This window comes from Polypterus senegalus, chromosome 10 (assembly GCF_016835505.1).
Source record: "Polypterus senegalus isolate Bchr_013 chromosome 10, ASM1683550v1, whole genome shotgun sequence".
NCBI lineage: Eukaryota > Metazoa > Chordata > Cladistia > Polypteriformes > Polypteridae > Polypterus > Polypterus senegalus.
The window spans coordinates 43,909,470-43,936,843 of record NC_053163.1 but is presented as its reverse complement, the minus strand read 5'-3'; the positions used below and the strand labels follow the sequence as shown (position 1 = coordinate 43,936,843).

The 27,374-nt window shown below is 38.4% G+C and overlaps 1 protein-coding gene across 2 annotated transcripts in view; it reads right to left on the bottom strand.

Moving 5' to 3' along the window:
• Positions 1-27,374, bottom strand: part of LOC120537112 (FERM domain-containing protein 7-like) — a 292,132-nt gene that overhangs the window by 84,211 nt on the left and 180,547 nt on the right. For both annotated transcript variants that reach the window (XM_039765773.1, XM_039765774.1), the window contains one exon: positions 9,236-9,350. In XM_039765773.1, coding sequence (XP_039621707.1) covers positions 9,236-9,350 — 115 coding nt within the window. The remainder of the gene's footprint in view (positions 1-9,235; positions 9,351-27,374) is intronic.

Below are 27,374 nucleotides of genomic sequence, written 5' to 3'. Positions count from 1 at the left end.
TCACATCGTTTGTTGTTAAAGAGCTTCTATTATGTCATAGACTTATTTATCTCCATTCTGCATGGAAACAGGAGATTACTTTTTTTTAACTCCACTACAAAGTATAAAGTGTAAGTAATATATTAAAAGAATATTATATGGAGTCTCCCTTTAACACCCTCTGTAAATAATGTTCACCCCTTCACAGGACATAACTTCAAGAAAAATATGAATTTAAATTATTTGCTCATTTCTTCCCTCTACTTGACTTCACCCTTGATATTCTAAATATACATAAAAATACAAAACTCTTTGCACTGGTGTTTCAGTTGTATGTTTAGATATTTTTAATTTAATTATAAGCTGTTTTCCCTGTCAATGTAGAATACTTCTTTTTTATCTACTTATTCATTCACAGAGGAGTTATTTTACACTCTGCATTCCTTTTACACCTAAAAATGTTCTTGCACTCAATAAACTATCTTTAAGTATACTCTATATATTATCAGCTACCTCTACAAGAGCATTTTCCCAAGTCAGTTCTTTAAATCTGTATAGCATTTGTTTAAGATTCACTATATAAAAATTAAAACGTAAAATTGTGTATTTGTATAAGCAAACACTATACTCACAACATTCTAACGATTTAAACACTTGTAAACTATTAGACAGTATTAATGTCTCAACGTTAGTCTTTGTCAATTTGTAACCTGCGGCAATTTGCTGAAAATTACCAAGTTAATGTCTTCTCTTATAATGTATCTCAGGAAGTCCTCTGTATATTTAACCCTTATATTATCCTTAAATACATTGGTCTTAACTTTGTCAATCTTTAAAACAGCCTTCCACAAATATCTGCTTTTCACTAAATATTTTTTTTTGTTTTATCTTCACCCTGAACATACATTTCCCTCATTCTAGTTCACCTATCATTTATAATTGCAAGCATTCTAATATTTATATATTATTTATTTTCATTTTTACTGCTTCATTCAGGCTAAAAAGGTGCATGATGTTATTGAATTTGTTCTCAAAATATGATTCAACTTTTATTTTCGATAAATGAACTGTTTACTGGATTTTCAGTGCTTAATATTATATACTTTTATAGGCAAGTGTCACTACAGTATGTGCCAAGCTGATATCTGATATGAGTTTGCTGTAAAAGTAATATGAAGTTAGTGTGAAATCTGTGAAAGAATTCATTATCTTATATGCCCCCATCTCCTACTTTAATTCTAATATTACCAGACATTTTGTTATGACAGTAATATGATGTGCATGTTAGATGTTGCTGCGGTGGGCTGGTGCCCTGCCTGGGGTTTGTTTCCTGCCTTGTATCCTGTGTTGGGTGGGATTGGCTCCAGCAGACCCCCGTGATCCTGTAGTTAGGATATAGCCGGTTGGATAATGGATGGATGGATGTTAGATGTTCCTGTCACCAGCAATATTACTTCAGTATCAAGTAGAGGGCATTCCTATTCTTCTAAGCTTTACAGAAGAAGTAGGATGCTTCACATAGCTTCGAGCATAGATCAGATTCTAATGCTTAAATGTCAGCTAGAGAACAGGCAAACAATACATTACATAAAAATATGTAACAGTGACAAAGAGTTACACATAGTACACTGCTCTGCCTTCTTGGAGCATATATGTAAAACTTCCCTATCAATGTTAAGCTCCAGAGGATATATGGCTGCAACTGTCCTTGTCAGAACAAAAGATTTAGGTAGGGGTAAATAGACAGTTCTTCAAGATATATTTTAACAGCTGGATGATAAATGTAGGGGCAGAAATGTGAAAGTAGTCTCAGATATTTAGATATTTTGTTTGTGCTGTGCACTAGCCTAAACAAGAGTGAAAAGTTGGGCTGAAATTCTAGTGTCGGACTTAGAAGAAAATTTTTTTTTGGAAATTGGAATGTCTATTGGGATGGATGGTACCTGTAGGACTAAGATGGGTTAGATCTGACCCATAGGAGCATTGTCATAATGGGAAGATATATGTAAAAGCTAGTTAACAACTGCTTAAACTAGAAAATGAATGTGTAAGGAGTTTAAGACAGGACGGGTTTAAAATTTCATGTAAAGTAATACTGATAAATAATGTACAAATATGACAATATAATAAATCTTAGCTTTCCAACTATTATTATTCAAGAGGAAAACACAAACACAGAATGAGTAAGAACCTAAAAATTTCTTCAATTAATAATACAAGTCTTAAAAATAAATCAAATAATTCTGAGCATCATGTAGCTACACATTAATATGATTTTAGTAGTAGTAGTAAAAGACTTTGCTAAATCCTCACAATGGCAAGAAGCCTAACTAAATTGATACTCATGTGGATGGGCAGAAGGACACACGTAGACATCAAGGAAGTGTTGGAGTGCCAACAAGATCACCCCTTTTATTCCTAACAAAAATAATATTAAACAAAAAGAACACTCAATGACACTCATGGTAGTTAAACAGAAAGAAAAAAACACTCTCTCTAACTGTTCTTTTATAGGTAGCATCTTAATAGAGCAGGTCTTCCTTGGGAGCTTCCTTGATGGTGGCAGCTTCGGTCTGAATTGAGACACCTTTCTCTGGGACATCCTCTCCTTTATAGGGCTCCAGCCAAAAGGGGCAGAGTTATTTGCCCTTGCAGGGCATCTTCTTATCATTGTGGATGAAAAAAAGAGACAACAGTGTTAGCAATAGCAACCCCTCTTGGCCTGGGGTGGCATTGCTTATCTCTGATATATCTGGAAGGTGATCCTCCAATGCACATACATGAGATAGCCTCCCACTTAGCCCAGTCTCACAGGGGCAGGGAGACCAAGCTGCATGTTTGTGGAGCTTGGACAGGATGTCGGCATTGACATGAAGGGACCTTTGTTTGTACTGTATGTTGAATTTATACGGTTGTAGGTTCAGGAACCACCACTGTAGGGATGTGTGGTCCATAACCAGAATGGACTCCCTGCCCAAATGGTAGTACTTGAGTTGTGTTATTGCCCATTTTGTGGTGAAAAGCTCCCATTCACATCATTTCCTGGTTCAGCAGTTTCCAGCTGAGGTACATCACAACATGTTCAGCTCCACTGACAACCTGTCTCAGCACAGCATTGTGGCTGAGGCATTGGTCTGGAGGATAAATGGCAGACAGGAGTTAGGAGACAGTAAAACAAGACCTGATATATGGTCCTTTAGGTCACCAAATGCGGCCTTAGTATTAGCGTTCTGTGCCACTGTATTAGAGGCCATCTTCTTTGTTAATACAGTCAAAGGCATAGCTCATTCAGAAAACCAGAGTATGAACCTCCAGAAATTCACTGCCAGACCTAGAAAAGCTTAAACCTGCTATTTGTTTTGCAACATGGGCCATCCTCTAAAGGCAGCACATTTAGCAACTTTCAAATGGCATTGAAGCAGAAGACTTGGTTAAGCCAATGGAAGTCACTGCAAAAAAAGCAACTGCTATCAGGCTTAGAGACAAATAGTATTGGACTGGACCGGGGCTCTGGCTTTCTTCAATGACGCTGAGGTCCAGATGCATTAAATCTCTAAATCCATGTCTTCTTTTTGGCCTGTGGGAGACAATATAGACATTCCCTAATAATTGAACCTAGCTCAGTGGCGATGTCATGAGTAATCAGGTTTGATTGGGCCAGTACAGTATTGACCATAACCATAATGGAGCCAATCCCCTACTCTTAATTCTTCCCTTGTTTGGGTATGAGATGTTCTACTGATCAAAACACGTCACTGTAAAAAGTTTCTGTGATAACTTCCAAGTTGAAATCATGCTGTGGTTTAAAAAGTTGGAAGATTCTTTCAGTTGGATGCCAGTTAGGTTGGTATACATGATAATCGAAAAAGCCCTTGTGCTCTTTGACTTTGTATGCCTCTTGCCAGGAGTTTGACATGTGATGTTGGGATGAGTACCATCACTGTATCTTCCAGACAAAACTTGCATAGGTGAGTGCATCTGTTATATAAGATTGCCTGTGAATGCAGAGCCCTTTCCAAATATCTTGTAAACGGGAGTCGTATTTTTGACAATCAGCCGCATAATGCTGGGACATCATCAATGATGATACGGTAGGAGGGCACTGCTTCTTCCTCCCTGTCAAAAACACGGTTTAGGTGGCATGGATCCAGAATTTGGTTAACTGTGTTCTGTGGTGATTGTTCCTCTCATACTTCAAGGTGTTGTCGTTCCACTGGTCATGTTTAAATGAAGCTGGCAGGGAATAAAATTGAAGATGGAGGGAGGCAATTGGATCAGGCTTCCTGTGGCATCATCAGGTTGGGGGTTGAAGGCGTCAGCAGTGATATAGTCTGGTTGATGCTTCTCAACCAAATCTGAGACATCATACTGTGCAGCCATGCAGCCTGCTCGCTTGCATGGTTTGCTTTCACCTTCAGTCAGGTGGCCTCCATCCATGTTCGGGCTTATCTAGGTAGGCACAGGGGTTTTCCCATCACTTTTTCTTTGTGGCCAGTCACAACCCAGTATTATGGTGTATAGGGGTTGTGGCACCACCACCTCCAGTGTTCTTTGGAGACCCCTTGCACCAACAGCCAGCACACAGAAAGGAAGTAGTGCTGGGCCTTGCCATGAATACAAGTCATATTCGACTGTTTATAATTATACTGTTGTGACGGGATGTATTGACAGGCAACAGTATTAGCGCTTCTGCTGGAGTCATAGAGGGCTTGGCATTTACCGATAAAGGGAGGAACAAAAGGGTTAGATGGAGCCACACAACCCTACGTCTCTCATGGCTCATCTGCATTTCATGGCGTTATCAACATAGGGACAGTTTTTCACTAGGTGCCCCAACTAGCCACAGCAATAATACTTGAGCTTTGTTGGAGAGTAGTCCTTTTTCTGACGTGTTGCTTTAGCCTCCTTTGGGCTGTCATCAGGTCTTTGTGCTCTCGGGGTCTAGGGTTTTCTCTGTTTTACAGGTTTCTCATTTTGGAAAGCGGTGAGATACTGTTCTGTGACTTCAACCAGCCCTCCCACATCTGTCCAGGACTGCTGGCAGAACAAAAGGTTTGCCGGGAAAATCATGAATCAGAAAATCCATACTCAAGTGTTTTTTTTTTTATAGTGTTAACGACAGTGTCCCCTCTTACCCTAGGGTGGAATCGCTTACATCTGATAAACCTGGATGGTGGTCCTCCGACACGCATGTGTGACACTCTTTAGTTAGAAAAGGCAAGCAAAGATTAAATGGTGTAATGTGTACATTCATAAAAGACAACTATGAGCCTTTAGTGCCAACATTCAATGAACTAGACACAGTAAGACACATGCCTGGATTACATAAAATCTCAAGTGCACCACAAAACTCAAGAAAAAAAAATTGTGAAAAGTTTTATTGCAAAACCACTTCATTTTAAAATAATGATGAGTACAAAATTCACTATTTCATGAGATATTGTCATTACATCAATTGTTTTTAATGTCCAGAAGATACTGTACGCTGAAAGTTTTCTATTTCTGTTATTTTTTAATTCTAATAAAATATAGGTGCTTTACAAATGTAATTTAGTGACTCTGTACACAGATAAACAGAGCAGCATCATTTGGAAAAGAAAAAAAAATCTGCATCAAGTGGAAAGCCAAACAAATGAATAAATCCACTAGAAAATTTTAATATACAACAAAGACAAATTTTACTATATACAGTCTTTCATCTTTTTGCCACAGATTTAGATAGTGAATGATAGTTGCACAGTAATATTCCCTATGAGGAGATAGATTTCAAAGCACTTTATTTATTAAAAGCTTCTAAATAATATTACTAAGATGAATGAATTGAAGAGATTACACAAATGAAACAAGATTGTTTAAAGCAGGGCTATTCAATTACAAATTCAGTTGGGCCAGATTGTCAAACCAAGAAGGTTAGCTGGGCCAGTCATTTTAGCAGCAAAGCAGCTCGTAATGACAAATTTTAAAACCAACACAAGCAAATTTATTGAAAAACATAAGGTTTATTCATTGTTTCTCTTTTAACTTTGGTCAGTTTGCAAAGCAAAAGGTGCATACAAAAAGAGCTGAATTAACAGAATCTGAGGTAGCCCCTATTTTTTCCACTTACAAAAGAAAAAAAACTGACTTAGACTACATATCTGACCTATCTGATCACAAAGTGCATAAAACAAAATAGTGCACAGTAGTAGGCTATTAGAAATAACATTGTTTCCTTTTGAAACAAAATAAATAACTTGCACACATTTGACCCAGGAACATCTCAAAGTGCATAAAATAAAAAGTGCACAGTATTCACAACTATAACAACACTGAGGGAACATATTTTAAATCACCATGTGTGATTAGGCATGCCTCTGTTACGCATCCCACATTATATTGATATTTTGTAGGCTACAGTTACCCTGCTGACTTAGTGGGAGAAGTGACATTTTTTGTTTTGAATAAGAGCAGTGACTTTAGGCTCGTAAGTTGTCAATGCAATTCGAAGGCATTGGTGGAGAGTATGGTCAGTCAGGGAGCAACGAGAGTTGCTTTTTATGGAGTTCATGTGTGAAAACTTGACTCACATGTATATGTTGATCCAAACATACTGAGCATGACGATCGCTACTTTCTTAATGTTAGGGAACTGATGTGTGTTTACATCAGTCCAAAACATTGCAGGCCCGTTAGTGGAAAGCTCCTGTGCCATGGTTACAGATGACTGCATGTCAACAAGTTCGAGTGTGAATTTCCCCTCGTCAATGGAAGGGACCAGTTTCTTAGCTCTGGCGGATAAGTACCCTTCTATTGCAACAGTGAATGGGTCTCTGACAAAAATGGCCAACTCTGTGGGCAGATCAAGTCCATCCAATCGACCAGCAAAGTTATTTTTCAACATCGCAATGAAATCTGTCATCACATCCGTGATTTGTGCGGGGGATGAGATGCATTTGCGGTGTGTCGGAAAATGCAGCATTCGGCCTGTGCTCAAATCATTTGCGAAAAGGTCCAGTTTAACTTGGAATGCGTGCATCTGTTCCACAAGGTCGATGACAGTTTTGTCTCTGCCTTGTAGTCCCTAATTGAGATAGTTCAGGTGTTTGAATATGTCACTCAGAAAGCAGGCATCGGCCATGAAGTTGTCATCCAGTATGCGACTCAAGTGCGTTTCTGCCTTTTTTTGCTTGCTGCCGCGGAGGAAAGTTATGATCTCTTCTCTGAGACCGCAGAAACGCTCCAGTGCTTTGCCTTTGGACAGCCACCTCATGTCATTATGCAAAAGAAGGTCGTGGTGCTCAGCAGACATTTTTGACAGCAGTATGCGGAATAAGCGGTGTTGGAGGCTTGATGTGGAGCGAATAAAATTAATTATAGCCATAATGATGTCCATTGTCGTTTTGAGCGCTCCGCTTAGTTTTGCGCACAACACCGCCTGATGCACAATGCAGTGTAAGGAGATCAACTGAGGTGCAACAGTGGACCAGCATGCTGCCAAACCATTCACTTTTCCTGTCATGGACGGAGCCCCATCTGTCACAAGCATGCATACGCTTCATATCCAGACCAGTCTTTAAAAAAGGCGGAAATTTTCCCAAAAACTATATCGCCAGTTGTGTGTCCTTCTAACGGCAGTAGGCCGAGCAGCTCCTCTTGGAAGCATTTGCCATCAAAAAATGGACATATATGCACAACTGAGCAGTATCAGTTTTGTCTGTGGACTCATCTACTGCTATAGACATAGTATCTGCTTTCATCAGGTCTCTTAACAGCGTTTCATACACATCTGCAGCAAGAATTTCAACCCTACGAATGTTTGAAGTATCAGACAGGGATACGTTTTTTTATAGCAGATACCACGCTCATTTTAATTTTATCGTCATTTATCACCTCATCCACGGCAGCCAGCATACAGTTCTTCACGGTTTCAGAGTCTGTGAATGGCCTTTTCTTTTTTGCCAGTATCCAGGAAACACGAAGGGATGCTGCAGTAGCTCTCTCTTGGGCTGTGAATGACCGCACCATGGTAGTACTGCTCCGGTTGTAAGATGCAATCAAACTCTGCACTTTTGCAGCCCTCTCTTGAGATCCCTCTGGAAAATTGGTGCGAAAAGTGTGGTGTTTCTCAACATGATGCCTCCGCACATTGTAATCTTTAAATACTCCAACGCACTCATTACAAATTAAACACATCGGTTTGTCGTTTGGATGTGGCGGTAAAATAAACAAGTATTTGTCAGTCCAGGCAGGGTTAAACTTACGGTTTTCATTGGCAATTTTACGTTTCAGTGTTGAGAAAGACATATTGATAGTAATCTAAGCTACTACCGGCACGCTCTGCATTGTTTGCGTGTTGCAGGCTACGTAATTTATGTAGGAATGCGTGTTTTTGGCGGGACCATAGACATAATAAATACTTTATATTTATATTTATATACTATATATTTATATTAATATAATATATATATATATATATATATATTTATATTAAATTAGATTAAATGACAATTTATAAATAATATATATTAATTTATTATCTATGGGCGGAACCACGGGCTGGGCCACTTGGAGGTTGATTCTGGGCCGCATGTGGCCCGCGGGCAGCCAATTAAATAGCCCTGGTTTAAAGGATGAAATGCATAAAACGATAGACCTCCACTTACTTTTTTTATTTTTTGTAATCAAAAGTAGGATTGTGACAAGTTGGCCACTGTGTTCCCATTGCAATCAACTATTTGCAAATATAGTAAATATTGACTGGTTTATTGTTCCAAATCTATATAATCTTAAATATAAAAAAGCATGGTTTTTGAAACCCCACGAGTGATGGACCCTGGACACACTGGAGCACCACAACCATTGACCCGCTCAACATTGGAATTTTTAAATTGTGACCCTCCATAACCTTCCATCTTTCCAACTCTGACAGAACCCTGAAAAGATAATGGCTAGAGCACAAAGAGCACGTCAACCATCTGACAGAGAGAGTGAGAGCATCCTAACTACTACTGTACATTCACCTTGCTGAATTACAAGTGGACTATTCCCAGTATGTACTCAGATAATTTGATATATGCTAAGTATGAAATCATTATTTGCGTTGTCATTGTGGCTTTGAAGTGGTATTGTAAATGGAACTCTCTTTCCAAAGTGCATTTTCCAATACTAAACCAAATCCATTCACGGTACTAATGCTTCTTGCTGGATTCAAACACATACAGCAGAATAAAATCAATTATCAGTTCTATTTAAAGAAGATGTACAATAAATTTACATACCTGTGCTTCTTATGCAATTGCTTAATCTTATAGCATAGACCTTCCTGGTTTGGGAGATATTGCTTACATTTAAGCTGTTGAATGTCAACTTCTTCATCAAAATCCCCCACCTCCGCTAAATTAGAGATATAAATCAAAACAAATTTTATCAGTTTAACATAATAAATAGAATAAATAGAAATGTAAGGATATATCCTGTATATATGTTTAAATGGTCCAAGGAAGAGAGATGAATAACTCAAACTGACCTTACCTACATCTCATATGCTCATCAAAATGCTTTAAAATGATTAATTTGTCTTCAGTTAACATAGTCTTACATCAAGACTATTGAATATATGTTACTAGCTGTTAAATTTACGCATCTTTTATGTTAATTCCATGACATCAAAAAACATTTTAAGAACTGAATGAAGTTGTTCATTCTATCAAGGTTTTTTGCTCAAGTAAAAACAAAGTTGTCTAGTTACCTCATGCTGAAAGTTGTAAGTCATTATTTCAGTTTGCTGAACCCTTTTGCATAAAGTAGCAACATATGTTGTCCCTTAATTTCTATAAATGGATATTAGAAATATACAAAAACATAATAATTTAAAAGAACCTTCAAAGTTGCCTTTGAGAATGGTGGGGACCTTATTAGGTACCCATTGAGCATTTTCATTTCAAAACTAAATAAGTTCAGTCTGTTTATATAGTCTGAATAGGATACATCTGTAGTCCACAGATGTAACTAATTGCACAGCTTGCTCTGTATATGTTCAGAGGCTACTAAGCATACTTTTGCAGTATACTGTAATATCTTAAATTGCATGCTCTACTCAACATGTAGTCTTGCTAGCCCAATATAATGTTCCTTGATTTATATTCAGAAAGCTTTTTTTTTCACAATATGACATAAAGTGTCACCTTGCTCATCACAAAGTGTTCCACAAACTGTTTAGTACTATTGTGAATCACGACTCAGCACAGCTGAATTTCAAACATTGTGCGAACCATGAATTTTTGGTTACTGGATCTGTGAAAAAACAATTGTTCATTGATCTGCTACTTGATCTGAAAAAAAAGCAATTAAACATTAGCCCATTATTATTATTGAAATTAGAAAACAACCGAGCATAGTGTGTATTGCATTGTTCCAAATGCAATGCATGCTATGAAACAAGTAACCAAGGAATACCTGCTACCTCTTCTATAATATAATCTATGGCTACTGTGGGTAGAAGTGACTTAATTCAGATTTTTGGCTCATTTTTATTGATTGACTTTTCAAATTAATGTTTCAAGTGATCCAGATTTGATACAAGTATATACACTGTCACAAAAGCCACAAAGAGCCATAGCAAGGTTTGGTTCAGCCACCCGTATATTTGGTTTCCTGGCTGCAAATTGTAGTTTAAATGATGGCACTGCTGTGCACAAAACTGAGTCCAAAACAGAACTGAGGGAATATGAAAAGGGTGGAGGCTTTTAAAGGGGAAGACAGGAAGTGAGATCAAAGGGGTCAGGCTCATGAAGGTCTTCAGCCATAGGTTCGAGCCCAGACGTGACATCACAGGGGCCAGAGCCGGCAAGGTCTTCTTCCATAGGTTCGGTCCTGGAAGTGACGCCAAGAGGGCCAGGTGGAATCTCCCGTGAATGGTCTGCAGGAAAGGGAGAAAAAGAGTCAATGCACTCTGCCACATCCTGGTATGACTCGGAACTGCCCTTACTCAAGCCCTTTAGCTGCCTCCCATGTGCACGTGTGTGACAACACATAAACATGTGCAACATCCATCCATCCATTAGCCAACCCGCTATATCCCAACTACAGGGTCATGGGGGTCTGCCGGAGCCAATCCCAGCCAACACAGGGCACAAGGCAGGAAACAAACCCTGGGCAGGGCGCCAGCCCACTGCAGGGCACACATACACACACACCCACACACCAAGCACACACTTGAGACAATTTAGGATTGCCAGTGCACCTAACTTTCAAGTCTTTGGACTGTGGGAGGAAACCGAAGTACCCGGATGAAACCCACACAGACACTGGGAGAACATGCAAACTCCATGCAGGGAGAAACCATGAAGCTAACCTGGGTCTCTTATCTGCAAGGCAGCAGCGCTACCCACTGCGCCACCGATGTGCAACATTAATGTAAAAAAATAATCAGACAAATTTGATCTACATTAATAGATCAGCATGAACACCAACAGCTTGCTGGAATCTACTTCATATTTTTTCACTGCAGGATATCTGTTAGTTCACCAGCTAGTGTAGGCAAGGAAGAGAAATATAAAACTGAAAACATCCCAGGTATTACTTTGAGCGCTATCTTCACTACCAAAATTGTAAAGGGATGGGAATGGGATCAAAAAATTGGCCCTAGACAAATCAGCTGGAAAAACACTTTCATTGCATTCTAGTCCCTCAACCCATTTTATACACATAACATCCCTACTGAATTCACTCACTCTCAAGGGGCTGCCGCTTTTTGTCCCAATCAATTTTCTTCTTTTAATTGGACTCCTAACTTAATTAAGGAATTTTCCAATTTGCTTTTTTTACACTTAAATTTATGTATATTAGATGGGTAAGAGAGGTAAAAATTCATTGTTTTTTAGCATAGTGTTATTCATTAGAATTCTGTTTTTTAAGTCATTATGTACACTGAAATAGTTCCTGTCCTCAAACACTTAATGTTTTTTTCACTAGTGTTTGTTCTGTTATGTTATGATACACATCACTTATTGTCAGAATTTGAATGAATTTAGTAAAGCAAACTCCACAGAAAAAGTGAATTAGAAAGAAATGAGTTAATCATTTAAAAATATTGCTATTCTTTTTTAATCTCCTTATATATTTATTATATACATTTTTCTTATAAAATCTCACACTACTACATTTTTTAAATGCAAACAAGAGAAGAAAAAAAAAAGGCCAGCTAATTAAAACAAGATCAATTAAAAGTGAAAATGACTCATTGATTGTGAAACTGGTTGGAACAAAAACCTGCAGCCACAGGGGGCCCACTAGGACTGAATTTGAGAACCACCGCCAAAGTCAAAGGCTACACATACTCTCTAGAACCCTTCCAACTATTTTATCCTCCAGCCTTTCGACATCTCTGAATAAGAATGCATGAAGACTTAACACAAATAAAATATTAGGTTCTAAAAATACCTAAGATTTTTATTCATTGTTTGCTAGCCAATGTTAAATGAACTACATAAGTGTTTCAAAGCTGTTGTGTTTGTAAAATAAAGCATTAAATAGTTTAGATCTTTGACCACATCAAATTAGAGGAAATTAAATGAAAGTGTAACTTAACTACCAACTCTGTAGTCACTGCTTAATAAATTATTTAAGTCGGTTTTAAATTTGAATATTCTCATAAAGTGTCTTTTCTTCAATTACATAATAAATCACCAATTTTGTTACACTTTGCTGTCTCTAGTTGGAGTGATATTCTTTACCCTCACAAACCCCTATTCTTTGCTTCACTTAGATTGCCAGTCCTGATGGAAAATCCAGCTGTTGATTTATATACAGTATACAAATCTTCAGACATGATAGAGGAGCCAGAAGATGTTTGCCTGCAAAACACTCTCAGAAAAAAACTCCTTGGGGTTTGATATTTCTGTTTAAAAACATTCAGTACTTGGGCTGTATTGGCTGTCAACATTTGCTATTGAAGTCTGCCACCTCACTTTTTCCATTTGCACACTAATTACTAGCATTCATCCTGACATTCAGTGCAGAGGCACTGTTGTGTAAACAGTGAAGTAAAATAATGTAAATTTAAAAACAATTTAAAAAAATTCAAGTCGTATTCATCTGTATTATATTTAATACCACATACAAAAACTCAGCTTCTACATGTGTTTTTCTTTGTTATTCACATTTATCTGATGTGTCACATGAGTGAAACAATCAGAACTAAAATAATATGTGCATATACCTTGTTATTTTTATATCTGAATACTAAAGGGGCTATGAGGGGCTGTTCAGGAGAAAAAGTTTGTAAATATATAAATTGGTTCATAAATATATATTGTTTCAGATATAATTGTTTCAATATATACTTACATTGGTTTGAATACATCTATTCATATATATACATTGCTTCAGATATATTGGTTTAGAACATTTTCAATATATATTGGTACAATTTTCAACCGGTGTGCCATAAGATTTTTTAAAACAAATTAATTAAACACTAATTTAAAGAAATATGATGCAAAAGAAGTCTACAAAGCAAATTTTATTCCATTTTATATATCATTTTAATAATATGTGAAATATAAAGCAATAAATGTAAACCAGTTTACAATTCTTAACTTGTTAAAAATGTGTATACTAAAAATTATTTTGTATAATCAATTTATATGAATATTTCCCTAATATACACATAATGCTTATGTTGCATGTGTACTGTGCTGTGTAATTATTTCAATGAACATGTCTTAATTTTTGTACACATGTAATGTCCCTATTTATCACCCACTATACCATAGCTGAATTTGATCTTGCATACACATGTATAATAACAATAATAATAATAATAATTCTATACATTCTAATTGACAGGAGGCTGTCATTAAAGAAAGACTAAGGGAGCAAATGTGCACAGGGCACTGCCTCCCCTGGAGTGCTAGATGGCAGCCCCACTGGGTTGCAGCAGCGCCTCACATTTCCATGGGGCTCCATGAGAGTTGGAGTTTGACTCAGCTCTATTGAGTTATGTGGAGGCCACCAGGATGAGCTGCATGGTCCTAGGCTTCAACCACACCTTGCTAACGAGCCACCTGGAGTCCCAGGTGCAGCATAACAGGAGCCGCTTACCTTCATTTGAGGAGCCAGAGTTGGAAGGGAGAGGATGACGCTTGCCAGAGGAGGAGTGGAGGCAGACGAAGTGTTTTATGCTTTATTATCTGTGCTGCTTGGTACTTTATTGTACTATGCACTGGTGGGAAATGGTTGGTGTGTTTCCCACATCAAAATAAAAATATGTGTGTTCCTGAATTTGTGCCTGGTGTCTACTTGTGTCAGGTTTAGGGAGGTGGTGCGCCCCTTGGTGGACACAACACTTATGTAGTGCTTTTCTCACTACTCAAAACGCTTTGCAAAAATCATGTGGGGAGGACCCAGGACACAAACCCATTATCGCCTTACTGCAAAGCAGCAGCGCTACCACTGTGCCATCCGCTCATAATACAAGAAAAAGGCACGTGATAATTTTGAGTATTATTTTTTTTTTATTACAAAGTATATGTGCTGCTACTGCAGTCTGTGTTAATATTGTTACTAGCCAGTTTTGGTACATTCCTAATCCCCACACCCCCTTTAATTTGATATATATATTGTTATGTTCCTAGCTACTGGCTCTGCTTTAGTTTTAGCATTACATCCCGCCATATTGTATTGTAGGTTAAAGAAATTATCATGTTTATACCTATAAGTATACTATAAGTTGTCAATGGTTTTCATGTCCTGATACTTGCATTACTTCTTGCCAAAAATGTAAATTAAACTATACAAATTCTCAGCCTTGACTTTCTTGTTGAGTAGAAGTATATGTCCATGTTCACTACAACTAACAGGTCAACACACACTCCATACGGACTGGGGATTAGGAGAGAAGCCTTAATAATATGTCGTTCGGGGACAAAACAGTAAAATGACAGATTTCTGAAGCTTGATCGCGTTGAGCATGGGGCAAATAAAAATACTGTTGTATATACGCCTACTTCCGTTACTCTGGGGCAACTAGCTGTGCACTCTTTAAATGCAGCCAGTCAAGAATGGCTCAAATGGGAATTACAATTTATCTTGCCAGTTTTGTCTTTGTTCAGTTTAATTAGTACTTTTACTTTCAAGTTCCATGCAGTTGAAGAGCTCTTTACAAATGTAATTGTTTATTGATTCACTGGCAGTGAAGAAACTAGAACTTTCTCTCGCGCCAACAATGCTGCACCATTGTTTTGCTGAACTTTCCATGACCCTGCCCAGCTGAAACTTACGCAGCTCTCCTCATTGCATTATGTATCGGCAGGAATCAGTGCATTCACTAGAATTGGAGTCCCAGGAAACAAAAGCTGAACTACTTCCACCTCAAGATGATATTGGAACAGAGGGTGAAATGTCTGCCCAACCTAAACATACAGTTAAGCCATCTTAAAAGGTCAGAGAAGGTTTTGAAAGCCAAAGGACAGAAATGTCTAACAAACTTTTAGATTTATTTTTCATTGCATTGCCATTGCTGATGATGCCATTGACAGTCCAGAGCAATTAAAGGATGTGTTTGCAAGACTTAAACATGCCTATGAGAGCTATAAAAGACATTTTGAGAAGTATTGTGCCTTTCTGTTAAATATTAACATGGAAGAAGCATTATAGGAGAAGCATTACTCTCCTTGATCAGCAAAGGCACATCACATTTCTAGAAGTCAATTCAAGGCTAAAAAAATAGGATAAGGCAGTTACATGACACCACCTCCTGCTATTCTGTTATCCTGCACTCAGGAAAATCATTTAGATCTCTATGATCAAACTCCCAGAGATCAGAATTAAGCAGCCACTTGGTTTTAGCCTGTGCAGAAGCAGAAGATTCATGTTGCCTCTATTAAAAGGGAAGCAGCACTTAAGGCAGAAGCAGCCCTCATGAAAGCAGAGGCAGAGGATCAGTTAGAGGTCCTCCAAAAGCAACGAGAGGAACCAGAAGTTTTGGCTAAACTGAGTATTTTGGAACAAGCTGTAGAGGAAGAGAACAAAGTCAACCATCCCTTTGGGCTGACTGAAGAGCCCGCAAAAGGAACTTTGCAGTTTGTCTTATATCACAATACAGACAATGTTTTTAAGCACACTGTTGAAGGCTTTATATAAAATGCCCCAGCAAATAACCTGCCAGATGATGCCACACCACTCAGTGGGGAAGACCACTGTAATCCATTGTGAATGCCATGAATCCCTACAAGTCTCTAAAACTCAAACCACCTCCTCATGCACTGCCAAGACCTTTCCCAGATACAAAAAATCTGAATTTCATTAAACCTCCCAGGAACTGCTATATGCTCCCAGAGACTCAGTTTTCCTCAATGAGTCAAGTCATAAGACACCCACGCTTTTGGTAACCTGAGCTGAATCCATCAGCAACTCCATTTACCCCACTAGTACTTAAGCATGATCCACCAGATGCCATCTGCTAAAGTAATGTCCAAGGAATACCTGTGGGCATGATTTTTGAAAGAGCTGAAATATTGGACTTTCCTGTTACATTATCCTCCGAGAACTCCTCAATACTGGTCTCACAAGGTCTCAGAAAACTACAGTATTTTTATGGTCCTGACAGTTTCACCATATGGCAAAGTCTATAGAAATCTCATTACTTCGAAACATATTCAGCAGATACTTTTATTACAACAAAGTGCCCAAAAGAGCTTAGAATGCCTGAATGAATCATCCACAGAGCAGTTAGTTCTGTGGTCGCAGCTCAGTTGTGCACAATGATCCCCAAACAGAAATATTGTACATTTTTATTTCTTTCTTCAAACTTTCCTCGTACTGTTTTTTTGCTGTGTTTGTGTTCTGTGCTTTTCATTGATACCTTTTGCTCATTGCTAGTCAACATTTGAAAAACATCCATTGGAATTTAACTCATTGTCGCCCTCCTATAGAAATGGCAGACACGAAAAAAGTTCACATTAGAACAAAAAAAGGTTCTCGATTCCGGCAAAAAGAAAAAAGACGTTGCCAGTGAATTCAAAATTTTGTCATTGACACTGTCAACTTTTTTGAAAGACTGAGCAAAAAAAGAAGAAAAATCTCGGATTGCAAACGTATGCACATTGCTGCATTTGAAAATGTTGAAAAAGAAGTTTAATGTGGTTCAGTGATGCTTGTTCAACAAACATTCCTATTAATGCACCATTCATTCAAGAAAAAGCAAAGTCACTGTTGTGAGGTTTCTAAACTCTCTTGGGACCTCTCCCAACTGGACAACATACCAAAGAGTGTCCCGAAGTGCCATCATAGCATCTGTGGAAGACTGTTTATCCATTGCTTGGGCAACAGCAGGCTCACAGAGCTGCTTAGGCGAGATCTCAATGGGTGATGCAAGGAACATTATAGCGAACAGTATTACTTGGCCACTAACCTAGCCACAACCCTTCCTAACTGCTGTGTCTGAGTATAAGAGAGTGGTATATCCCGCTATAATAAATAACCATGCAGTTCCCGTTTGAAGCTGAATAAAGATGGTTTTGCTACAGTACTGAGACTCGACCTCCTGTTTTGAGGTGCATTGCAGAAACTTAGAGTGCCAGGCTCGGTCTTTTAGGATATGCTTCTATGGCGCTTCGCTGCAGAGCTGTGAGCCTGCTGTTGCCCTGCCCAAAGGACAAACACTCTTCTACAGATTCACCAATCGCACTTCAAGATGCACTTCAGGGTGTCATCCCATTTGGAGTCCAAAAAGAGTTCAGAAACCACACAATATGAAGAATAAAAAAGAATGATTTGGCTTCTGATTTATTAACTGTGCTGCCCACAACATGCTTCCACATTTAGATAATGCATTGAATTCCTCCCACCCAAATGCACGGCAATGCTTCAGCCATTGGATTTTGGCATCATTCGGACCATGAAAGTGTATTATCATAAGGAAATGCTGAGAAAAATTCTCATCAGCATAACTTGTAGACAGGTGGAGATTAAAATTAACATGAAAGAAGCTATTGAAATGATTGCCAACACATGGAAGCAATTTAAAAAAAGCACTATAGCGACAAATACAGAATCTCATTTCTATGAAATTTTCATTACAACAAAATATTTTTTAGGTCCCTGGCACTTCGTTGTAATGGAATTTTACCTGTATATTGATATGTCCCTTGCTCCCGCTTTGCTACTGTTGCTGCATTAGTTTTAGCTTTACATCCTGCCATATTGTATTTTAGATTAAATAAATTATTGTCTTTTTATCTTCAAGTTGTCAGTGGTTTTCTCATCCTGATTCTTGCATGACTTCTTGCCAGAAATGTCCATTGATGTATACGGATTCTCCGCCTTGACTTTCTTGGTGAGTAAAGCTCTCTGTCCACATTTACTACAACCAGCGGGGAGACACACACTTTGTACAGACTTGGTCTTAGGAAAGACGGAATAGTATGATAAATAAATAATTTCAAAAAAATAATTTTAAAAGCTACTTTGGAGCAACAAGGATAGGTAATTACTATTTTTTTTAATCAATCAAAATTTTACCTGTTTTCTTTGTCACATCGGGAAAAAATGTATTCTTAGTTTGCCCCAGAATTTTAGTACAATGGACCCTTGACTTACTTTCGTTCGTGAGGGCTGGTTGTAATTCAAGTTGGTCAAGACTATTTTTCCCATAAGAAATAATGGAAATACCCATAATGTGCTCTGAACCTCCCACAGCAACACTTACTTAACCTTTTCATAATAAAAAGGGATTGTATAATGTGCATAATTTAGCAAAACACCAATAATTTTTCTAAAGTTATAAAAAGTGCCTAGCCTACCAGAAACAACAATTTCATACCGTACTCACCATTTAATTTGACATCTTTGGGCTGCAGGAAGGGAGGAGGAGGAGAATGAAACGAAAGGTGGTTATTGTTTAGAATGAGCCTCCTTATGCAAATCTTTTCTTTGTAAAATTGTTGAGATAGTGGATTTCGACATGCTGTACATATCAGCGAGATCGGTCACACTAACACCACTCTCATATTTCTGCACAATTTCCTTCTTCGTTTCAATTGTGATCGCTGTTTCTCAAGTTAATAATGACAGTAATCGAGCACTCTGTTCAAAGCTGGTCATGTTGTTAACTGCTGTAATAATATACTCCAAAGCAAGCCGGCGCTGACTCAGCCTGATGACATCATCATGTGCCGCGCCAGCCTGCTAGCTAACATCCTTTAACAATCTCTTTCTTTACCTTCGTTACCTTCTCTTCCTTCTTTAGCAATTATGTGTCTTGCTTGCCATGGTCTTAGTGAATTAAATATATAGATAAATCACTGCACTGACTGAAATTACATCCACAAACACACGTATCTGGGCTCTGACTGACGCTTACGAACGCTCTCGGCTGTTTGTTTACAATTGCACAAGCGGATACACGTGACCGCATTCTGGTCGTAACGCAAGAAGTTGGTCGTAAATCAAAACAAAATTTTTGGTCATAAATCAAGTTGATCGCATGTCAGGCCGGTCGTATGTCAAGGGTCGTCTGTATTAGTTTATGTGTGCCAAGAGATGAAAGAGGTTGAAAATCACTGCTTTAGAGATATATATTAGTTTAAATATATCCATTGTAACAAACTTAGAGCAAAACAGAAGAAAGGTTTGGGGTTTTCCAGCCCCGTATATTGTCTACAATCCAGCTCCTAATAAACAGAAACGGTCAGAACAGAAAAACAAAACAATTACATCTGCGCGACGCCATACTAGGCGTCGGCAGCCATTTTATATGGGAGGAGCCGGAAGTGGAGGAATGCTGGGAAGGAGGCATGAGGGATGCCGGGACTGGTGATGTCAGGGAAGATGGCGGAGGAAGGGTGGAAGTAGACGCACTGCGGTATAGTGGCTCATGGCGGAGCGTCTTTACTTCTGGAAAACAAAGGAAAAAGGTTAGTACCCCGCCATTCCCCGCCAGCGAACGTCTCTCGATGTGTTTTAAGGTCCCTCCGCGGCCTCCTAGTCGCGCATGCATGACACCATTCAGATATATACATTCGCTGAGATATATATTCATTGGTTTATATAAGTCTGTTCTGATATATATACAGTACATTGGTTGAGATACATTGTTTCGATATATATATTGGTTTGAATACATCTGTTCAGAAATATACATTGGTTGAGATACCATATATACTTGTGTATAAGTCTGGTTTTGAAACCCGAAAAACTGATAATAAAATCAGACCCCACCTTATACATCCGTTCAAAAATATGACTTTAATTTTTTTTTTTAACATCTTCTTCCTTCCTCCAATCTCGCACCAGTTTCTCAGATACGTTGAATTTTGTTGCAGCAGTGCAGTTACCAATTTCAATTCAACGACTTTTAATTTCAAACCAGCTTCATATTTTCTTCTGATTAAACACTCCATCGTAGATAAGGGATGCTCTTATGATAAAGGTGTATGAGGGCATGAGATACAAAAACAACAAAACAGTGCAAATGTTGCTTCAGAATAGTTCGGGTATTGCCTTGTGGCAAAATACATAGAAGAAAAAGGCAGTGTGCTCCGTAGTTACTGTCTCAGGTAGGTGTTAGCATATCATAATCTCTTGGACCAATAACGTGAGTTTTCCGCATTCAATATTATAAAATACCAGAAAATATTTGGTAAAATCAAGCCCCAACATATCTGCGGGAGAACTTAAATGTGAGTATATACAGTATATAATGTGATGTGAGTCCCAGTCTTGAACCCCAAAACATGAGACTGAGTCTCAGTACTTTAGCAAAACCAGTTTTTTTCAGCTTGAAACAGGACCAGCATGGTTATTTATTGTAGCGGGATCTACCACTCTCCTATACACAGACACAGCAGTCAGGAAGGGTGTGGCTAGGTCAGTGGCCAAGTAATACTGTTCGCTATAATGTTCCTTGCATCACCCATCGAGATCTCGCCTAAGCAGCTCTGTGAGCCTGCTGTTGCCCAAACAATGGATAAACAGTCTTCCACAGATGCTATGATGGCACTTCGGGACACTCTTTGGTATGTTGTCCAGTTGGGAGAGGTCCCAAGAGAGTTTAGAAATCTCACAACAGTGACTTTGCTTTTTCTTGAATGAGTGGCACATTAATAGGAATGTTTGTTGAACAAGCATCACTGAACCACATTAAGCTTCTTTTTCAACGTTTTCAAATGCAGCAGTTTGCATACGTTTGCAACCCGAGATTTTTCTTCTTTTTTTGCTCAGTCTTTCAAGAAAGTTGACAGTTTCAATGAGAAAAATTTGAATTCACTGGCAATGTCTTTTTTCTTTTTGCCAGAATCGAGAACTGTTTTTTTTTTGTTCTAATGTGAACTTTTTCCGTGTCTGCCATTTCTATAGGAGTGTGACAATGAGTTAAATTCCAATGGATGTTTTTCAAATGTTGACTAGCAATGAGCAAAAGGTATCAATGAAAAGCACAGAACACAAACACAGCAAAAAAACAGTACGAGAAAAGTTTGATGAAAAAAATAAAAATTTACAATGTTTCTGTTTGGGGAGCATTGTGCACAACTGAGCTGTGACTGCAGAAGTAACTGCTCTGTGGATGGCCAAGTAATACTGTTTCTGCATTTATAATCTTCCTTGCATCATCCATCGACGACAGGCACTTTTAGCGCGAACGTGGATTTGCTTTTGCTGGAGCCTGCAGTTGCCCCAGCGTGTCGTCCCATTGATGGGAGTCCCAAAAGAGTTTAGAAACCTTACAATATGCATTGCCTAATATCCATTGGTTTAGATATATATTGGTTTAAACAGTTTGGATCAGATGTATACATCTGTTCAGATACAGTATATACATTGGTTGAGATACATCTGTTTGGATATATAGGTTGGATATCGCTTCATCATTGCTTCAACATTGTTGTCATTATTATTCATATTTTATACTAGAAGCATATACTGTACCTGCCTCCAAAACGCACACATACGCACAAATTAATACACCATTGGACACACACACTACTGATTAAGCATGCAATCTCATGTGTTACCATGAGAATGAACAAATACATTCTCAGTGCTTTTACTGTCCTTTACTTGTAGATGTATATGAACTAATTTATATTTACAAGCCATTAATTTCCTGAATTTCCCCTCATAACTATTAGTTTCAAAGATACTGCTGCTATTTTGAATCTGGATAGGATTGATAGCTCAAAGTACACATGTACTTTATACACTGTGGAAGACCAGCCTCAGCAAAGACAGGCAGACACCAACGGTTCAAACACCACACACGTTGTATTTACAGTATTTACAAATAATCAGTTCCACAAACAACCCAGTGCCCCTGCACCACACACCCTCAAATCCGGGCTTCTCCAAAGTCCTGTCTTCGACGCCTCCACTCCTCTGCTCCGAGCTTCGTCCTCTTCCACCCGACTCCAGCTGATGACTGGAGTGAGGCAGCCTGTTTTATGCCCACCCGGACGTGCTCCTGGTGTCTTCCGATGAATTTCTTGGTGTGGCGGAAGTGCCACATGAGCACCCGGAAGCACTCCGGGTGTCCCTGGTAATACTTCCCGCAGCACCTCTGGGTGTGGCGGAAGTGCTGACGTCTAGGGCTTCACAGTTTTCCAGGCATCCCCTGGTGGTGACCATGGGCCCCTATAGGGTTGAGCTTCCATGCTCATTTTTCGTGGTCCCCATACAAACCACGGCAGCTGCCCTCTCGTGATCCGGGGGAGGCGTAGTCCCTCTCTCTGTCCTTCTTGGCATCACGGCTGGGCACAGCCATCCGCCACAACACTTCATTGATAATTTAATAAACAGATGTGCATTGTATTAGAGATATAATAGCAGACCATAGTTTAAATAAAAAATCCAGACAAAAAACAGGATATACAAATAGATGCTGTAAAACTTCGATTCAGCTCTGCTCTGTGACTTTACTAAATACTAGAGCATTAACCAGCAAGGCTTTTTACATTAATGATGTTAACAGTGATAAGAAAATGGACTTTCTTACAATAAGTGAAATGTGGCTCAGCTCTGATGGTGCGGCAGTGTTAAGTGAAGCAGGATCTCCGAATTACAATTTTGTTCATTCTGTTCACCAAGGCAAAGGAGGCAGCGGTTTAATAAATATTTACTTATTTGAGCCAATTAAACTGTAAAAATGGCAGTTTTGGTACTTTCATGTCTTCTGAGTATCTTGCCATTGTTCAAGTAGTGTCACAGTCTCTTGCATTGACTGTTTATAGAGCTCCGAAATACAATGCATTTTTAACTGGGAAATTCTCAGACTTACTATCTATAATATTAACTAACTATGTCAAATTCTAATTTCAATTTTCAGTCAACCAGTGTGACCTGAAAGCAAGATAATTCATGAACGTACTGCAGTCTTTTCAGATCTTAACATGTCAGCCAACCTGCACATAAGGGAGGACACATGCTGGATTTAAGTCACTTCAAAAGTATTAAATGTTGTAGGTTGTGGATATTGATATATCTGACCATTTTTACATATTTTGTGATGTAGAAATACTGGTAACTACAACTAATTAGAAGTATATTGTTAAAAAGGTAGTAATGTAACCAGTAAGGTGGAAAATTTGAATGCTAATGTAGGAGCAACAGCTACATAGTGGACTTTGAAAAAAAACTGTTAAGAAATCCTCCGGCACTGCCATAACCTGGAAGACCCAAAGAGTGTCTGATCTAAACAGAACATGCCGGAGAGTGTAAATGGAGAAAAACTAAACTTACATTCCACTATGAAATACTGAAGGCACAAATAACTGACTATTACATTGTATTTCGCTTTGAGAGGAAGTCCTGTTTCTTTAAAATTATAAGTGATAATAGTGATAATGCTATTAAATACAAGAGTTTTATTCTCAGCTATTAATCAACTTCTAAACCTAACACAATCAGTGGAATGCCTTCTAAAAACTACTAGCGAAACTTGCAACACATTTGCCATATTTTTTAAACACAAAATAAATATTAGAAATAATATAGTAGATGTCCCTAAAGTTAATCCTATCAAACCCCAGCATGCTTTTTAAAGTGAGTTACATTTTTTCACAGAAATAAATTTACCTGAACTATTTAGAATAATTTCTCAGCTGAAGCCCTCTACCTCAGTCCTTGTCCTGTTACCAACAAGAGAAAGACTCCAGTTTTTAAACTCCTGCTCAAGAAAAATAATTTAGACTCCTTTGTCTTTGACAACATTGGACCAATTTCTAATCTTTCTTAAGTAAAACTCTAGAAAAGGCAGTTTTTTAGCAGTTAAATGACGACTTGAAGAAACATTCAATTTTTGATAAGTTTCAGTCAGGTTTTAGAACAAATCATAGTACAGAATCTACACTTGTTAAAGTTGTAAATGATTTGCAGGTTAACACTAGAATTACCAGAGCCTACAAAAAAACTCGTAGGTCCCACCTTAAATCGCTTCTTAAAACCGTTCTCAGCTCTCCGCCAGCGTCTTTTGTTAATCTAATGTGCTGATAAAAGAAAAGCTACAAGTAGCCGGCTATTCCATCCCCCACCGACTTAGAAGGTGCACAAACTTCTCCCAGCTCATGCCTTGATTGATTATCTGGAAGTGAAATGGAGTTTTAGAGTGGAAATAATAGATCATTATTTGGAATACACGAATTTCACGTGTGTTCCATTTCTACAGTAATCCGTGTAAACACATTTTTAAAACAGAAACGTTTTTCATATTGTAGTAGTAAATGACAAAATGTAGGCATAAACTATATAATGTATGAAGCCTGAAGTCCAAATATCAAACACTTTCACAAAAGGTGCAAATATAACAGAACAAGTATGATTTTATTCAAAAATATAACTGCAGAAAAAAAGCCGCCTTAGCATGCCACATTGACACATACTACAACTGCAATGATAGCGTAATGATATCAGCTGCTGATTAGTAATCATGAGTTCGATCCCGCACTACTTAGTTTTGAGAAGTAAATTGCTCTTATTCACTATTTTAGAGTAAAAACATACATTTGATTTCAGTGTGTAACAGCCAGTGTAATTTATTTATTTTTTATTCACTTTTCATTCTCTCAGTCGTGTTCAGGATCCTTCCCTACTGACCGCTGACACTGCTGTTTTCACACAAAGATGCGCTATAGCTCTGCAGCATACTTGTGACTGCATTCGCATACCAATGCTTGCGAACTGAAGTGCCTGCATGCACATTTTGTGGCATTACACGTCCATATTTTGAGCATGTCCGTGTCGCTCAAACACAGGAACATATGTTGGTGTACAAGTATAACAAAACAAGGGCACTTTTATTCTAGACTATAAGTGAAGAAAAAATAAAACAAGTTATAGTAGGCGGTTGATACAACAGCTTGCATGGGGCAATGCTAAGAACTGCTGATTTCTGATCCGTGCTATATAAAATCATCACATTCAAATATTAACAATTCCCACACACCCTTCCTACATTTACGACATGTGTACTTGTTGCAGTGTACACATCTCTCTGTGCTATGGTTCCTATTACACTGAATGAGCACCTGACATTGTACTTTCTTCCCTATATAAATAACATTCGAGCTATAGCGCGTTTCCAAATAAATCACACTGAATTAAAAAAAAAAGCTAACCTTTACAATTATCATGCATTTACACTGGCTCTTACAGACTGACTGAAATCAAATGTATGTTTTTATTCTAAAATAGTACAGTACATGCAATATTATTTAAAAACGAACAGCGTCAGATCAGGTTTGAATACACGCTGACGCTGTTACAGAAGGCATCAGCTTATTCAGTGCAACAGTTTCAACGCACAGTACCTGCAATATTACTTGAAAATGAACAGCATCAGATCGGGGGCATATTCAAACCTGATCTGACGCTGTTCGTTTTCAAATAACATTGCATTAGTGCGATGATGTTTTTACATATATTGTCTCTTTCATTCATTTTGCGGTTTGTAATCAGTGACCGCATGTTTTTTTCCCGATCTTGCCAGTTCGCACATGCTGCTGTAAGGTGGTGTTTCTTTTGTACTCCAGGACACGCAGAGGACAGAATAGTACAGAGCAGTAAGTTCAGCGCTATATGCAATCAGACAGACAGACAGGCAGACAAGGCACTAGATCTATACTAATAAAAGGCAAAGCCTTCACTCACTCACTCACTCACTCACTGACTCATCACTAATTCTCCAACTTCCCGTGTAGGTAGAAGGCTGAAATTTGGCAGGCTCATTCCTTACAGCTTACTTACAAAAGTTGGGCAGGTTTCATTTCGAAATTCTACGCGTAATGGTCATAACTGGAAGCTATTTTTCTCCATATAATGTAATGGAGTTGAACTGGATGGCCGTGGGGGGCGGAGTTTCATGTGACATCCTCACGCCTCCTACATAAGTACGTAGAGAACAAGGAAGACCTCCAAACAGCGCTGAACAAAAAACGCCATTTCACAATTGAGAAGGCAGAAAAAGATTATGAAGCAAATGATGCATACAATGCATGCATACAAGCGTACTCATAAATACAAGCATATTCATAAGTACAGCTACTGTGGAAACAAAGCACGGCGTGTACTGTAAGTTTATATTAAATTAAGTTCATAGACAGGCTGCCGCTGGCGTTTGTAATTTAGTGCCTGCCCATATAAGGCCGTCCGTCAGCGGCAATCCAATAGAAACACTACCGCTAAATATTCATGGGTGAAGGACTGTGCTTATGAGATGAGATGGTCAGGGTGGTGTGGTGGCACAAACTCAGCGAAACTGCGAGAGAAACTTTTAAGTGCCGGGTCTTAGCTGACATTACATACAGCCGTGGACATCACACGAGATGGCACAAGCACAGCACCTTCAATGCAAGAACACCAAGTGGCTCACGTGAACTGACGCAGTGCACAGACAAAAAGCAACAGTTCCAAAGAGTGCTGAACAAAAACCGAATTACACAATTGAGAAGGCAGCAAAAAAATATGAAGCGTCTGATACATACAAGCATATTCATAAGTGCAGCTACTGCGAAACAAAGCACACGGTGGAAAAAGTGAATGTCCGCTAAAGGAAGACAGTGTAAAAAAAAAACCTGTGCATGCAGTGTGTCACATCTCAGATAAAGAGGAAGACGAGCTGTTTATTGATGCAGTAAGAAACGAATAGATGAATGAAACCTCTTATCTTTACAACGATTGACAAACACGGAATGTAACTTGAACACAACACATCATAAAAATACAACCCTGATTGAAACCAATAATGATAATCAAATCCTTGATGACAGCAACACTCATAACACTCACAAAACAATTACTGTATATTGACAATCATGCTACGTTATTTTAAAATGTTCCCCTTTCTTTTTCATAACTTCTTTAACACACTACTTCTCCGCTGCAAATGTATATATATACCCAGATCTACATATTCTCAAATAGACAAGA